At 37.3% G+C, this 17,726-nt stretch overlaps 1 protein-coding gene across 1 annotated transcript; it reads right to left on the bottom strand.

Annotated features, from left to right (window-relative positions):
• Window positions 1-972: 972 nt before the first annotated feature.
• upf3b (UPF3B regulator of nonsense mediated mRNA decay) lies at window positions 973-17,074 on the bottom strand. Its single transcript, XM_061891687.1, has 10 exons — window positions 16,847-17,074; window positions 14,291-14,397; window positions 14,108-14,214; window positions 12,290-12,388; window positions 6,591-6,701; window positions 6,476-6,519; window positions 6,232-6,405; window positions 6,001-6,155; window positions 4,105-4,411; window positions 973-1,569 (listed from the first exon to the last, which is right to left on the bottom strand). The coding sequence occupies exons 1-10, from the start codon at window positions 16,952-16,954 to the stop codon at window positions 1,432-1,434; spliced, it is 1,350 nt and encodes a 449-aa protein (XP_061747671.1). The 5' UTR covers window positions 16,955-17,074; the 3' UTR covers window positions 973-1,431.
• Window positions 17,075-17,726: the final 652 nt, after the last annotated feature.

The raw sequence follows: 17,726 nt of genomic DNA, 5'->3' as shown, positions 1-17,726 counted from the left end.
CAAACACTCAGGACAAGTTTGGGGAGATTCTGACAAGGCAGGGAGTTGGTTATGAATCATAAAACGTCAAAACATAAAAACAAAACTATTATAGTTTACTATTATAGTTTTTATAATATACTAATAGACAAAATAAATGTTTGCACAACACAATCCAGCACGAACAAATGGGACAAGTTTGGGGAGATTTTGACAAGGTTGGGGATTTGTTAATTATAAAACATTAATAGCATAAAACTATTGTCACGCCTATGAATCATGTTTTTTTTTTGTCATGTTATGTTTGTTGTTTTGGACACTCAGTTCTGTTTTTGCATTTCCTGGTTTGTTTTTGTCTCCATGCCAACTCATTGATTTTCATCTTGCCCTCAAGTCACTCCCCGGTCCCCAGTTCTCACACCTGCTATTCATTATCAGTCCTTATTCAAGCCATTCTGTTTCTGTCTTCGTGCTGGCAACTTCACCTACATACCTTACCCACATTTCCATGTACCTACCTTCATGCCTTGCTGTTCGTTTTTGACCACGCCATGTAAGTTTTGTATTTATGCCTCAGTGCAAGTTTTTGGTTTGTTATTCATGCCACAGCGCAAGTGTTTTTGTTTCACATTTTTAGTTTACAGCCTTTGTTCTAGTCATTTGTTTCTATAGCCAAGTATTTGTTCTCCGCCACTGTGCGCGCCCTTTGTTTGCCTTTTTGTGTAGTTTTGTTAGAATATCAATAAATATGTACTCACGTTCACGCCTGGCTCGTCCCAAATATTCTCTGCATCGAAGAAACAATCCTAGTCCAAGTCCATGTTTGACAACTATATGTTAGACCAAATATGTGCAGCACAAACAAATGGGAGTGTTATTTCAATATTTGCAAAGATAAGGGGATCCAATTTCACACAGATGTGAAATGGGTCGAATAATAAAACCATAACTTCAGTTTTTTTAAACAGCTTTTCAACACAGATATGCAAAAACTAAGATGTTAAAGATGATTTATTTTCTTGTTGGCATGAGCAGAAGTGACATGTTGAGTTTGTTGCAACAGTGACAGCATGAGTTAGGAGAACGCCATGAAGTGGTAAAAACATGGATATTAATGATGAGGAAACACAAAACTGAAAAGATCCCGTAACCTTGTCAATGTAAGTTGATTACAATCCATCAACTAATTTCAATGGATAATAAGGTCACTTTGGATTTTTTGAAGCCTAACAAAGGTTTAGCTTCAACTAAGTGCCATATTTATAAAAGGTTGTTGCTGAAAAAAAACTAAAGAGGGTCATGTGAGGCACTGCCAGGCTCCACTACATAACATCCGTGCCTCAAACATGGACAGCTCGCTAGAAGCCAACTTGCTGCAGTTCACGCAGCCCTGAGGCGTGGTTCTCCGTAGCAAACTCGAAGACGCTCCAAGGAGAATTTAATTTTTTTTGCTCAGTCTTCGCCTTTATCAGATGTTTTCTTCGCCTCGGCGTCTGGCTTCCTGTCCACAGAGCCGGACTCGCCCCCTTCTCCTGCTGGGCGACCACGGTTTCTGGCTCCAGGCTGGTACAGCTGGATAGCAGGACGATCCTAATACATAAACAGTAACATTTTTCATCAATAATAAACAATGAATTTCGATTTTAAATGTATGTATATAGATATATAGATAGATATATATCCCTCTATTTCAGGGGTAGGGAACCTATGGCTCTCGAGCCAGATGTGGCTCTTTTTATCTCTGCATCTGGCTCTCAGATAAATCTTAGCTGAAATTCATTAACACGATAAGTAATGAAGAATTCCGCTGGTAATCGCAGTGTTAAAAATAATATTCAAAATATAAAACATTTTAATCCATTCATCCGTTTTCTACCACACCTGTTCAAGGAGTCGCATTAATGATAAGAAGTATTTTATTTATTAAAAGTTAGCTTCAGACCAACAATGTTATCAATTACAATAAGAGACTTATTGTACTCTAAAAATGCTGGTCTTACTTAAAAATGCACGCATTTACTGGAATTCAGCGTTAAAAACTATCATATAGCTCTCACGGAAATACACACACACACACATATATATATATATGCATATATATACACATATATGTGTATATCTATGAAAATCCATCCATTTTCTACCGCTATTGCCTTTTGGTATCGCGGGGGGCGCTGGAGCCTATCTCAGCTACAATCGGGCGGAAGGCGGGGTACACCCTGGACAAGTTGCCACCTCATCACAGGGCCAACACAGATAGACAGACATATGTATACATATATATACACACATGTATATATATACACATATATATACACACATATATATATATACACACATACTTATATACATACATATATATACACATGTGTATAATATATATATATATGTATATATTTCTATGTATATACACACAGGCACATATATATATATATACTGTACATATATTTATATATACACATACATACATACATACATATATATATATATATATATTAGGGGTGTGGGAAAAAATCGATTCGAATATGAATCAAATCGTTTACGTTGTGCGATTCAGAATAGATTCTCTTTTTTTTTTTTTGAAATCGTTTTTTTTTTTTTCTAATCAATCCAACAAACAATACACAGCAATACCATAACAATGCAATCCAATTCCAAAACCAAACCTGACCCAGCAACACTCAGAACTGCAATAAACAGAACAATTGAGGAGACACAAACACGACACAGAACAAACCAAAAGTAATGAAACAAAAATGAATATTATCAACAACAGTATCAATATTAATTATCATTTCAGCATAGCAGTGATTAAAAATCCCTCACTGACATTATCATTAGACATTTATAAAAATAATAAAAAAAGAACAATAGTGTCACAGAGGCTTACACTTGCATTGCATCTCATAAGCTTGACAACACACTGTGTCCAATGTTTACACAAAGATAAAATAAGTCATATTTTTGGTTCGTTTAATAGTTAAAACTAATTTACATTATTGCAATCAGTTGATAAAACATTGTCCTTTACAATTATAAAAGCTTTTTTTTTTTTCAAAAAAAAGCTACTACTCTGCTTGCATGTCAGCAGACTGGGGTAGATCCTGCTGAAATCCTATGTATTGAATGAATACAGAATGGTTTTGAATAGGAAAAATATAGTTTTTGAATCGAGAATCGAATCGAATCGAAAAAAATCAATATATTATCGAATCGTGACCCCAATAATCGATATTGAATCGAATCGTGGGACACCCAAAGATTCACAGCCCTAGTATATACATACATATACATATATATATATATATATATATATATATATATATATATATATACATATATATATATATATATATATATATATATATATATATATATATATAAAATCTCCTGATGATTGAGGGAACCCCTCACGAAACAGTTCTGTAGAGATGAAGTAGTCTTGTGATTTTTCCCACACCTACATATATATATATATATATATATATATATATACACATACATAAATAAAAGCATACATACACATACATATATATATATATATATATATATATATATATACCGTATACACACCCATACATATGTATATTAGATTAATATTGTAAGAGAAAACATTTTTTTAACAACAAGATCTTCACAACAATCTTACTACACTTTACACATCTGATATCATTGATGTACATGATATAAATGATATAAATTCAGACATATATATATATATATATATATATATATATGTATTGTAGTGACTGCACATCTTAGCTTTCACTAAATGTGCAGCCATCAAATACATTTTGTCAAATATTTTGTCTAAAAAAAATAATTTTACTATTTTCCGTTTCATATGATTAGGTTCCATGTTTTGTTTTATTGTATTTTAAAAACATTTAACGCATTAATTTAAAAAAAAATTATTCAATTAATATATGTTTTTTTTATTGAAATGTAACATTAACATTCTTGCGAGAATATCCACTCATAAATATATATATCAAATGTACCAATAAATAAAATATATATAAATAAAATACATTAGTATTTTTATGAAATAAATATATATGTATAATGTACAAGAATAGGTGGTAAATGTTATCTCATTTGATTGAGTGAGTGATGGATGATTACTTTATTTCGAAGCCTCTCTCGTTTCCCGCTGTCGTCCTTCCTGTTTTCTCTTGGAGGTCTCTCCATCTTTTCAGACTCGACCGCATTGTCGCCTCGTTTCTTGTCAGGCAGTCGCTCCCGCTCCTTCTTGACCCCGTCCTCCTCCGCCCGCCTCCTGCGAGCGTTCTCTCCGTCCTGCCTCTCCCTCCTGCGCCGTCGCTCCTCGTCCTGCCGCCTCACGCGCTCCTTCTCCTTCTGGCGCCGCTCTTTGTCCGGCTCGCGCTCGCCGTCGCGCTCCCGGAACTCCTTGCTGCCGTCCTCGTCCACTCTATGCAAGAATAAATAGAAAGGTATGGCGATATTAGCTCGGATTCAGACTCAGATTTCAACGCCGTAAGCGATTCAACAGATTACGCATGTATTGAAACGGATGGTTGGAGTATAGAGGCAGGTACCGAAAACTAAATTAAAGAAGAAACAGAAGCCTTTGAGCCATATGACGACAGACAGCGGCACGGGAGGAAGCGCGGACGCATTCGGCGATCGCCTTCTAACCAACAATTGGTATGTGTTTGTTTGGCATTAAATGTGGGTGGCGGGAAAGGCTGGATGAAAATATAGCTACAAATGAGGCATAATGATGCAATATGTACATACAGCTAGCCAAAATAGCATGTTAGCATCGATTAGCTTGCAGTCATGCCATGACCAAATATGTCTGATTAGCACAATCCACATACAACAAAACTCACCTTTGTGATTTCGTTGACTATATCGTTGGAAAAACATCTGCTTTGAGTGTCGCAGGATATCCACACATTCTTGCCATCTCTGTTGTAGCATAGTTGTCGTTGGTACAGTGTGCAGAACAAACGAGGGACATTCGCATCTTTTGGCCACTTGGTGCAACTTGAATCCGTTTCTGATCGTCTTGTTATACCCTCCGACAACACACTGACGAGGCATAATGTCGCCAAGGTACGAAAAACAGTCGAAAAAACGGAAAATAACAGAGCTGATTTGACTTGGTGTGTGTAATGTGTTTGAGAAAATGGCGGATTGCTTCATGTTGTGACATCACTGGTGAAAGGTCATTGCTCTGACAGCGAACAATTGAAAGGCGTTTAAATCGCCAAATTCACCCTTTTAGAATTCGGAAATCGGTTAAAAAACATATGGTCTTTTTTCTGCAACATCAAGGTATATATTGACGCTTAGATAGGTCTGGTGATAATGTTCCCCTTTAATGAATCTCCTCTCGCTGTACAAAAGGGCAGCAGAAGAGGAAGGGAAGAGAGAGACAACGACAGAACAAGACGAAGCGCATGCAACCCGGAAGAGAGCGAGAGCGAGAAGGAGAGTGACAAGCAGACGACGCGGGCGACTGAAAAGCAACCCGAAAAAATGTTTTCTTATTGGAAAATAAAGAAAGTAAATTCTGCTCAAAGCCATGTCCTTCCTTGGTGGTCCCAGGAACCCGCACGACGGTGAGAGTCCGTCACACATAGAGACAAACCCGCGATATATCGAGTATATCGATCTATCGCCCAGCCCTAATTTCAAGTGTGTTTAATTAGATATTGTGCAAATTTTTTGGTATCTATAAATTGGGGTGTGATGTCCAAAAGTAACCGTACTGGATTAAAGCAAGCCGTGGATGTTTGGAAAAGTTTAAAACGAGGAGCCGTCATTCACAGGTGTCTGACATCGGCGCTTTAAAACAAGACCTGCTTTGTGAAATGAGCAAGGTATTCATATTTCCAACAAGAATAGGAGGAAATATTCAGACACTTTACATGTCTGCACATCACCTCCGTCCTGGGAAACCCCGAGTGATGACGTCACGACTATGTGGACAAATATATTTGTCAGTGACTTATTTTATCCATGAAAATAAATATTAAAATCATGACCTACTTCTTTCCTCGCTCCTCCCTGTTGTCATTGTGACGTCTCTTCTGATTGCCACCACTTGTCGTTCTGTCCTCTTTGTTGCTCCGCTCTGCCTTTTTAAACTTCTCCTTACTTTTGTCACAGTCAGCCTCCTCTCCTCTGTCGGGCTTCTTCAGCAGCTACGTGGTGGACAAATAAAAGATGAGCATGTTTTTTTTTTAGCTTTGAATGATTTTTCTTTTTTTAAAGCTTTACTTTAATTTTGGGCTCCTCTTTGACTTGCTCCTTGTCGCTCTCTGGCAGCTTGTCCAGTTTCTTCATCTTGTCGATGCCTTTGCGTTTGCGCTCCTCCTTCCACTTGCGGCGCGCCTCGTCACGAAGGCGCTTGCGTTCCAGCTCCCGCCTCCTCTTCTCCTCCTCTCTGATATTCTGAGGCATTTGAAGCTTCGGTCAGCTGATTGAACAGAACTACATTTGCCTCACCACGTACCTGACTTACCTGTTTATTCTTCAGGAAGTCCAACAGCGGAGTCGTCTTTTTAGCTGCAGGATAGGACACGTTTAGATTTAGCCAAAAACAAAGACGGGGAGCTTTTATTTGTGCCTTTACTTGCCTACAAGTTCTTTTGTTCTGGCTTCAATCTCTTCCAGCAGCGTCTCCGGCGTGGATGTTAATTTCTCGTCATCTCCGTTGTAAAAATCCAGGAACTTCTTGTAATCCGGATCTAACAGGACACAAATACAGTGAAACTTCTGATAAGTTGTACCATTTGGATTCATACAAATAAACAAATGAGAACTATTGTACCCATTTCCTTTGTCTCCTATTAAAAACTTAAGTCAAAGATTAGTCAAACACCTCATGGTATCTCACTAGATCCGCACGCGTCTCTTTAGCGCCGCCCTACTGGCTCACTGGAGCTTTTTTTTTTCTAAATGTATGAAAACTGAAAAAGTTAGGGGAAAAAAATTGTTTGGTTTTAATATGGTTTCTGTAGGAGAACAAACATGACACAAACCTTTCCAATTGTTAGAAATCCCATTGTTTACATTAAACATGCTTCACTGATGAGAGTATTTGGTGAGCGCCGTTTTGTCCTACTAATTTTGGCGGTCCTTGAACTCACCCCAGAACGCCCACTCACACTGCCATAAAAAGACGTCTTTAATGCCACTCCTTCTTTATCTCATTTTGTCCACCAATTGTTTTATGCTGTGCATGAATGCACATAAGTGAACTTTGTTGATGTTATTGACTTGTTTGGTGTGCTAATTAGCATTCTTGCCAATCTTGAGACCTCCGAATACGGGGGATGGGGGGGTTATATATTTTCAGGTATTTCTCACACACACACACATATATATATATACATATATATACATATACATATATATACATATATATATATATATATATATATACATATAAATAATCCAATCAGTTTGGAACTTGCAAGCGTACTTCTTCTTCTTACTGGTCGTCGCCATGCCTCTTCTTCGTTCTTTTGCTTCGCCTCGGTTATGTTTTTGGACATTACTACTTCCCGTAGTTTTGAAGCAAGGCATGATGGGAATTCGGATGTTGCGTCTCAATGTATTAACATGCCGGCTGGAATAAACACACGCTGAGAAATAGCTCCGTTATTGCCTACTTTATGGGTTATAGATAAACCTGTGGATAACGGAGACATATATAATAGTCTCCTTTTCAGGTGAGAGAGGACGACGAAGGCACGCCCCCAATATTGCTGTCCGGGTGGAAATCGGGAAAAATTCGGGAGAATTGGTGCCTCGGGAGATTTTTGGGAGGGGCACTGGAATTTGGGAGTCTCCCGGGAAAATCGGGACGGTTGGCAAGTATGATAATAAGGCTTATTTGGTCAGTGCATGACTGCAAGCTAAACAATGCTAACATGCTGTTTAGGCTAGCTGTATGTACATATTGCATCACTATGCCTCGTTTGTAGCTATATTTGAGGTCCTTTACTTATGTCCTTTGTGTATCTAATTTATATTTGCATGTCTTATGACACATTATCTTTATGTAATATTGGCTGCATTTGTTTGTGTGCCATGTTGTTCCAGACCACAGCAAACGTTACCCAGCTGGCAAAGATTGACATTTATTATTTCTATATTGTTATTTACAGCTAAACACTGAAATGTGTTATTTATACATTGTTATATACAGCTAAACACTGACATTTATTATTTATACATTGTTATTTACAGCTGAAATGGACCAAAAAGAACCACCTGACCGTCATGAATTCATCATTTACTGAGAGGATGACTTTCTGACTGTTGGACATTGCGCACTAAAAGCCTGACTTTTTATGGACAATTTGGTACATTTTATATTTTAAATCAAATCATTTTGTATATTATTGATTTGTCATTTACTTACTTTTTAGTAAAATAACTTTGACCTAACATTGTCTGTTTATTTACATGGTGTCGGTGTAAAAATGTTGTAAACCACTCCTCCATATGTCATCAGCCAGATTTGTACAAATGACCTGGACTGCGAAATGCAGTGGAAACACAAACCACTAGGGCTGCGAATCTTTGGGTGTCCCACGATTCGATTCAATATCGATTCTTGGGGTCGCGATTCGATTATATATCGATTTTTTCGATTCAAAGCGATTCTCGATTCAAAAACAATATTTTTCCGATTCAAAACGCTTCTGTATTCATTCAATACATAGGATTTCAGCAGGATCTACCCAAGTCTGCTGACATGCAAGCAGAGTACTAGATTTTTTTTTAAAGCTTTTATAATTGTAAAGGACAACGTTTTATCAACTGATTGCAATAATGTACATTTGTTTTAACTATGAAACGAACCAAAAATACGACTTATTTTATCTTTGTGAAAACATTGGACAGTGTGTTGTCAAGCTTATGAGATGCGATGCAAGTGTAAGCCACTGTGACACTATTCTTTTTTTTTTTTCTTATAAATGTCTAATGATAATGTCAATGAAGGATTTTTAATCAATGCTATGCTGAAATTATAACTAATATTGATACTGTTGTTGATAATATTCATTTTTGTTTCACTACTTTTAGTTTGTTCTGTGTCGTGTTTGTGTCTCCTTTCAATTGCTCTGTTTATTGCAGTTCTTAGTGTTATTGGGTCAAGTTTGGTTTTGGAATTGGATTGCATTGTTATGGTATTGCTGTGTATTGTTTTGTTCGATTGATAAAAAAAAAATCCCCCCAAAAATCGATAAAAAAAAAAAAAAGAGAATCGTTTTTGAATCGCACAATGCGAGAATCGCGATTCGTATTCGAATCGATTTTTTCCCACACCCCTACTAACCACATACTTCTACAGGAACTTATATATCCAGGAACTAGAGGTTCCAAGAACCAAAAGACGGTGGGAAAATCGACTGACCTAAGGTTTCCTTGTGAGGAACCCTGAAATATTGCAAACATTTAAATAAACGTAGCTTATAGTTGAGACATTTTTCAAGCAGGCTTAAATCTCTTCTTCCTGGATGTGACAGAAAGTATGAGAATGTGTGAGCTGCTGCCTGCCCCGTTTTACTTAAATAATAATCTCCTGTGTTTCATCCAATTCTGTCAAGTTATTTGATTGAAGCAGGGAACTTTAAACTTGTGGCGCTTCTCTACCAAACCCACGCTCCGAGTGTTGCAAACGGCAGGCTTGTCTGATTGCTGCTGTAGCTTCCATCCATCCCATCCATTTTCTACCGCTTGTCCCTTTTGGGGTCGCGCAAAAACAAACGAAACGTGAATATTGGGAGGAAAGAAGGACAAAAACTGGATTTCGCAGCAAAAATTGAAAGTTTTGACAGGTATGCAGAGACGACGTAATGTAGGCGACCAGCATTGCAGTAAAAATAGCTGAACGGATTAAAAAAAATAAAATTAACAGAAGTTTTCTCATGCATGGCAAAAGGGCTGATGCTTGAGCAGTGGTTATTACTACATACTTCAGTTTATCTTTTTTTTACTAAATATTTGTATCATGTGTACACATTTTATTTCTACAAAATGACGATAAACACAATATGTCTAGTTTTTATAGAGCATTATTTTCAGTGGTTTAAACTTGTAAGACTTTTAAGGTTAAAATGTATGTGTTGAAGAATTACCAAAAAGGTTTTATGATAACGACAGTTGGATCCTCTAATGCAGTGGTTCTCAAATGTTGGTACGCGTACCCCTGGGGGTACTGCAAGGTATGCCAAGGGGTACGTGAGATTTTTTTTGAATATTCTAAAAATTGCAACAATTCAAAATCCTTTATTAATATATTTATTGAATAATACTTCAACATCATATGAATGTAAGTCCATAAACTGAAAAGAAATGCAACAATGCAATATTCATTTTTGTGGACAAGTTCCATAAATATTGATGTTAAAGATTTCTTTTTTTGTGAAGAAATGTTTAGAATTAAGTTGATGAATCCAGATGGATCTCTATTACAATCCCCAAAGAGGGCACTTTGAGTTGATGATTACTTCTATGTGTAGAAATATTTATAATTGAATCACTTGTTTATTTTTCCACAGGTTTTTAGTTATTTTGATATCTTTTTTTCCAAATAGTTCAAGAAAGACCACTTCAAATGAGCAATATTTTGCACTGTTATACAATTTAATACATCATAAACTGATGACATAGTGCTGTATTTTACTTCTTTATCTCTTTTTTTCAACCAAAAATGCTTTGCTCTGATTAGGGGGTACTTGAATAAAAACATTTTTTACAGGGGGTAAATCACTGAAAAAAGGTTGAGAACCACTGCTCCAACAGACTGTTGTTCCACTATTGTTTAAACATGTATTTCTATTTACTTTTTAGGGCATATTTTGAAAAAAATAAGCATCACCAAAAAAGGGTGTTAGCATAAAGACAGTGAAAAGTCGAGAAGAATACAAAAGAAGCTATGTTACATGACCTTCACCTTTCACCTTTGGCATTCCTGCTTGCCTGCTCATATCGTTATGTTCGGAATGGTTAACTTCTAAGTTAAAATATTTCCTTTATGGTTAATTAGGATTTCATAAAAGCGGCAGTTTGACTCTGGAGCAGATTAATTCTCTCTTCATTATCTACATTGGGAGAAAAGTATGGTTGAAGTAGGTCTGGGCGATATATGGATATACTCCATATATCGCGGGTTTGTCTCTGTGCAATATAGAAAATGACTATATTGTGATATTCGAGTATACGTTCTCACACAGTTGCTTTTAGCTGCGGGCATTACACTGCTTGCGTTTCCCACTCTTTCTTGTCTCTCCTCACAGAAACTTAAACAAGCGCACCTTCTTACATTTGTCACGCGTGCAACGTCACACGCCCTCCTCGAGCAGAGAGGAAGCTACATGGGTAACATTAGCTGTGATGCTAACGGTGCGTTGAGAGTGGTAATATGAGAGAGAGAAGGTGTGAATCTGGTAACAAATGAAGGACGAATTAATTCCCAAGAAAAACAGCAGGGGGTCCATCGTCTGGCGGTGGTTTGGCTTCAACCGGAAATATGTTTAACAATTATGTGTCAAAAGCGTTACTACAAAAAGTAGCAGCATTGCTATTTGATTTCCTATTATGTAGCTCAGTTTTATTTGACAGTGATTGAAATATCTTGTGTGACATCATGCACAAAAGTGCACCTTATTTGTTTTAAACTATTGTAGTGTACAAAAAGTGCAATTTAATTTAGTGTCGTTTTGATACGTCATCTTAGTGACATCATGCACAAAAGTGCACTCATAGCTTGTTTTAAAATGTCTCTGACAATCTTGCACTTTCTGTTTTGAAATGAGATGAATGTTTGTGCCACTGCTTAATACCTGTTTAATAAATACACATTTGGTCAATTGACTTCTTTGTGATTTCCCTGTCTGCATGAAAGTTTGAAAGTAGCTTATATTAATGCAGTATGAAGAAGAATGTTTTAATGTAGACAGATAGAATCATCATACTGCTGTGATTATATGCATCAAGTGTTCATTCAAGGCTAAGGCAAAATATCGCGATATGGCCTAAAAAAATATTGAGATATTAATAAAAGGCCATATCGCCCAGCCCTAGGTTGAGGCATGATTTGCTTCTGCACTTTTAGCTTAATTTGAAAGAAGATTAATCAAACAAAGTGTTAATAAAAGCAAGGTATGATCAAATAAGAAGAATATACACAGTAACTTTTTTGTATTTAACCTCTTTTTCCACTTGTATGGCAGCTAAGAAAGTGAAAAGTACAGTTAACCATGAAAAATACAGTTAACCAGATCCACCCAAGGATTTCTTACAATGGAAAATGACATACCTTTAGTTATTGTTCCACACTTGGCGTCCTTTTTCTTACTTTTCTTTTTGGACGTCTTTTGAAAAGGCGCAAACTCCACAACAGCAGGGTACTCCTGTCCTGTTTAGAAACAAAACCTTTAGGTCGGGTGTCCAAACTGCGGCCGTGGCACAATTGAAAGCATTGTAATATTAGCATGCCAGCTTTTTTGCCGATTTTGCAAGTGTACACATAAGTGTCATTTTTTTATTGATACCAATTAGCATGCGAAAATTAGTATGTTAGATTTTTGAAGCTAATTTTGTAGGTATACACCTCAGTCATATTTTTGTGCTTGACACATACAAACATTAGTATACATGATACAGTTAATACTAACTGTATTATGTTCACATAATACTGACGGCATGCTAGCTTTTTTAACTTTTTCCCCCCTTTTTTAGTTACTTGACGCTATCTGGCCAACGTGCTAACAGTCAGCATTTATGTTGCGTTTTGGCTCTTCAGCATTCACACAAACTTTTTCCGGAAATTGCATTTTGTAGTATTTTGAAAAAAAAAAAAAAAATATATATATATATATATATATTTTTTTAAATTGGTTTTTAAATGGGAGAAAAAAAACTACAAAAATCTCCCCAGCTTTATTTAGTTTGTCAGTTTGTGGCCCTGTGTAGAAAAATTTCGCCCCCCCAACTTTAAAGGCCTACTGAAACCCACTATTACCGACCACGCAGCCTGATAGTTTATATATCAATGATGAAATATTAACATTGCAACACATGCCAATACGGCCTTTTTAGTTTACTAAATTACAATTTTAAATTTCCCAGGAGTTTCGTCTTGAAAACGTCGTGTAATGATGACATGTACGCAAGATGTCACAGTTTTTTAGGAAGTATGAGCGCTGCACACACACACACAGCTAAAAGTCGTCTGCTTTAACGGCATGATTACACAGTATTTTGGAGATCTGTGTTGCTGAATCTTTTGCAATTTGTTCAATTAATATTGGAGAAGTCACAGTAGAAAGATGGAGTTGGGAAGCTTTAGCCTTTAGCCACAAAAACAAATGGTGTTTCCTTGTTTAAAATTCACGGGGGTGAAGCTTTACTATGGATCAGCGAACATGGATCCCGACCACTTGTCAACCAGCAGGTTTCGGTGAGAAAATTGTGGTAAAAAGTCGCTTCTTACCAGAGAAAAGCTGAGCTTGCGCCGTCCATAAAGCTGCCATCGATTTCCCTGACACACTGCGCGTCAAGCCACCCGTGGACAAACACCTCTGACTATCAGGTACTATTTAATCTCACTAAAACACTAGCAACACAATAAAAAGATAAGGGATTTCCAAGAATTATCCTAGTAAATGTGTCTAAAACATCAAAATCCGTCCAATGCAATTGCGTTTTTTTTTTAACTTATTTTTTTATTCATTTATTTATTTTTCCTAGTCCGTCGCTATCAATATCCTCAAACATGAATCTTTCATCCTCGCTTAAATTAATGTCGTTTTCTCGGTCCGAATAGCACTTTTTGTTGGAGGCTCCCATTAAAATCAATGTGAATATGTGAGGAGCCCCCACACTTGTGACATCATCGTCTGCTACTTCCGGTACAGGCAAGGCTTTTGTCTTAGCACCGAAAGTTGTGAACTTTATCGTGGATGTTCTCTACTAAATCCTTTCAGCAAAAATATGGCAATATCGCGAAGTGATCAAGTATGACACATAGAATGGACCTGCTATCCCCGTTTAAATAAGAAAATCTCATTTCAGTAGGCCTTTAAGTACTCCTATGCACATGTTTAAATGTAAAATCCAGACTTTGACGTCATACCTCTATTGTCAATGAACACATAGCCATCAAAGCGATCTCTGAACAGAACAATGTCCTCCTGGTTCTTGAAGTTGATGTACGCCCTTGCAAAGAGGTGAGGGTACAGGCTGAAACAGAGCATTATTACATAATTTATGAACCACTTTTCAAGACACTTCCCTGAAGGGGGTGTGGCACCCTCACCTGGTATCGTTGGAGAAGAACTCCAGGTAGTCCAGTTCCGGGAGCGGTTGCAGCTGCTCCTCCAGTTCTTCTTTTGTAAGACTTGGAGGCAATCGTCGAATTACGATCTAAAAGGAAGGTTATTTGTTGACTTAGGAGGTGTTGTCTTCAAAAACGACTTTACATTGAAGATAAAAAATTTTTTTTGCTGATAAATGGTCTATAAAATATAAAGGGTAGTGTTAATAAAACAATATTTTCCAGGCGCAATTCAAAGACAATATATCCTAAAAACAGTAGAAAAGTAGGAAAAGGGAAAATAGGGACAATATATATTACGTATGCAATTCTTCCTAAAGTTACAGAAATACAGTTTTGAATTATTGATGAAATATACCCAACTGTAAATGTTACATTATGGTTGACAATTGTTAAACCTATGATGCTATAGAAAATGGGAATTATTTATTTTTGGAATGTGATATGGCACATTTCTTTTGGGAGGATATGACAAGTTGGCTGAAAGACAAAATGTCAGGTTAAAACACTGATGACATCTATTAAACAAGACAAGAAGCAAGGAATTAAACGGAGACAGAATTTAATTTGGCTCAATTGAGGAGAGCGTGTCTGGGTTGTACTCTTGTACGGTCTCCATCACGCTCTGGCGAAAGACTGTGTGAATTAGTGAATTATATTTATATAGCGCTTTTCTCAAGTGACTCAAAACGCTTTACATAGTGACAACCAATATCTAAGTTACATTTATACCAGTGTGGGTGGCACTGGGAGCAGGTGGGTAAAGTGTCTTGCCCAAGGACACAACAGCAGTATCTAGGATGGCACAAGCGGGAATCGAACCTGCAACTCTCAAGTTGCTGGCACGGCCACTCTACCAACCGAGCTATGCCGCCCCGTACTGTACGCCACCTCTTTTATTTGGACTTTCCCTGATTACATGGCAACAGCTGTTTCTAAGGGACAAGGTTGTAAACAGCCATCGCCTTTGGTTACAAAACCGTTGAAAACAAAAGGTCGTAAAACAGTTAAAAGAAAAGGTCGCGTTGAGGGGAGTCATGCCCTGCTTCCCCTTTGCTTTGTAGTTCTTGGGTCAAGACAATATCTTCCTGTTGATTACAATACATGAAAGAAACAGAACACCTTTGTGTTGCTTCCCGTCCTACACAGTGGAGTTTTACAAGCCTTCTGCTTGGTTGGTTCAAAGACAGCTTTTGTCTGCTCGCCGGGAACTCATTGAAACACAAAGTTTTGTGATAACTTAGACACAGGGCTCAGGAACACTTCATAAATCACTGTCAGTAACTAGAGTTGGTTGCTAGATCTGTAAGTGCAAGTTAAAACTCTGCTATGCAAAGCAAAACCCATTTATCAACAACAGCAAGGAACGCTGCTGGCTTCGCTGGGCCCGAGCTCATCTAAAATGGGCTGATGCAAAGTGGAAAAGTGTTCTGTGGTCTGACGAGTCCACATTTCAAATTATATTTGGAAACTCTGGACGTGGTGTCCTCCAGAACAAAGAGGAAAATAACCATACAGATTGTTAAAGGCACAAAGTTCAAAAGCCAGCATCTGTGATGGTATGGGGGTGCATTAGTGCCCAATGCATGGGTAACTTACACATCTGTGAAGGCACCATTAATGCTGAATGGTCCATACTGGTTTTGGAGCAACATATGTTGTCATTCAAGCAGCGATATCATGGACGCCCCTGCTTATTTCAGCAAGACAATGCCAAGCCACGTGTTACAACAGTGTGGTTTTGTAGTAAAAGAGAACGGGTACTTTCCTGGCCCGCCTGCAGTCCAGACATGTCTCCCATCGAAAATGTGTGGCGCATTATGAAGAGAAAAATACAACAGCGGAGACCCTGGACTGTTGAACGACTAAAGCTCTACATAAAACAAGAATGGGAAATAATTCCACTTTGGCCCGCCTGCAGTCCAGACCTGTCTCCCATCGAAAAAGTGTGGCGCATTATGAAGCGTAAAACACGACAGCGGAGACCCCGGACTGTTGAACGACTGAAGCTCTACATAAAACAAGAATGGGAAAGAATTCCACTTTCAAAGCTTCAACAATTAGTTCCCTCAGTTCCCAAACGTTTATTGAGTGTTGTTAAAAGAAAAGGTGATGCAACACAGTGGTGAACATGCCCTTTCCCAACTACTTCGGAACGTGTTGCAGCCATGAAATTCAAAGTTAATTACTATTTACAAAAAAAAAATTGGTTTATGAGTTTGGACATCAAATATCTTGTCTTTGTAGTGCATTCAACTGAATATGGGTTGAAAATGATTTGCAAATCGTTGTATTCTGTTTATATTTACATCTAACACAATTTCCCAATTCATATGGTAACGAGGTTTGTAAATAAAAAAGGAAGGTTATTTCTAAAATTAAGACACACTGGGGAGAATACGAGAAGGCTCTTTCAACATGATATAAAAACACGATTAAATAAAACATTCCAGTTAAAAACATGCAGTTGAGGTAATAAGAACTAATGGTGGTCTTGTTATAGCAACAAGCTAGCCTAGTCTAGCTCGAAAGTTTTACCTTCGTCATGGCCTCCTTCTTTTCTTTCAACTTTTCACCCTTTTCCGCATCCTCGCACATTACTTCCACCGCTTTCTCCCTGGGGCGAGTGTTTTCTTTATCTTCCATCAGGTTTAAAGGCTCCGGGTGAACTTTTGTACTATTGCTTGTTTACTTTTTTTTTTTAGCAAGTTAGCAGAGGAGGGTTCGCTTTTTCTTCTTCGTTCTTTTGGATTGATAGACAGCTCATTACTGTCATCTAGCGGACAAACTGAGGACAAAACTGGGATCTACAACAATAACCTAACACAGCTACTAGACACGGGTTTAACGTCCATTTTTTAAATGTATTATTATTCATAAATATCCATACCTAATATTATTTCCTTTAATAATTTAATGTGTTGAATTTTTTATATAAAATTGCGTTTGGGGCTATTTAACAAAAGCATCGGAGTCGAACCAAAGTAACATTGTCTTAATACAGTGGTTCTCAAATGGGGGTACGTGTACCCCTGGGGGTACTTGAAGGTATGCCAAGGGGTACGTGAGATTTTTTTTAAATATTCTAAAAATAGCAACAATTAAAAAATCCTTTATATATATATTTATTGAATAGTACTTCAACAAAATATGAATGAAAGTTCACAAACTGTGAAAAAAAAATACAACATTGCAAAATTCGTGTTGACAGCTAGATTTTTTTGTGGACATGTTCCATAAATATTGATGTTAAGGATTTCTTTTTTTTGTGAAAACTAAAACAAAAATGCTGATTATCGGTCCTGCTAGACACCGACCTCTATTTAATAATACAACTTTAACATTAGAAAACCAAACAATGAAACAAGGCGACTCAGGAAAGAATCTGGGTATTATCTTCGACCCAACTCTCTCGTTT

Source organism: Nerophis ophidion, linkage group LG29, assembly GCF_033978795.1.
Source record: "Nerophis ophidion isolate RoL-2023_Sa linkage group LG29, RoL_Noph_v1.0, whole genome shotgun sequence".
In the NCBI taxonomy this organism is placed as follows: domain Eukaryota; kingdom Metazoa; phylum Chordata; class Actinopteri; order Syngnathiformes; family Syngnathidae; genus Nerophis; species Nerophis ophidion.
The sequence above is the reverse complement of the archived record's forward strand: the minus strand, read 5'-3'. Positions and strand labels throughout refer to the sequence as shown.

What these genes read in the sequence shown, in the direction of transcription:
- upf3b (XM_061891687.1), bottom strand. Translation starts at nt 16,954, where the DNA reads ATGGAAGATAAAGAAAACACTCGCCCCAGGGAGAAAGCGGTGGAAGTA. An exon ending in TTCTTCTCCAACGATACCAG is followed by an intron (nt 14,215 to 14,290) that starts GTGAGGGTGCCA and finishes GCTCTGTTTCAG; the next exon opens with CCTGTACCCTCACCTCTTTG. An exon ending in AAGAGGAGCCCAAAATTAAA is followed by an intron (nt 6,156 to 6,231) that starts GTAAAGCTTTAA and finishes TCCACCACGTAG; the next exon opens with CTGCTGAAGAAGCCCGACAG.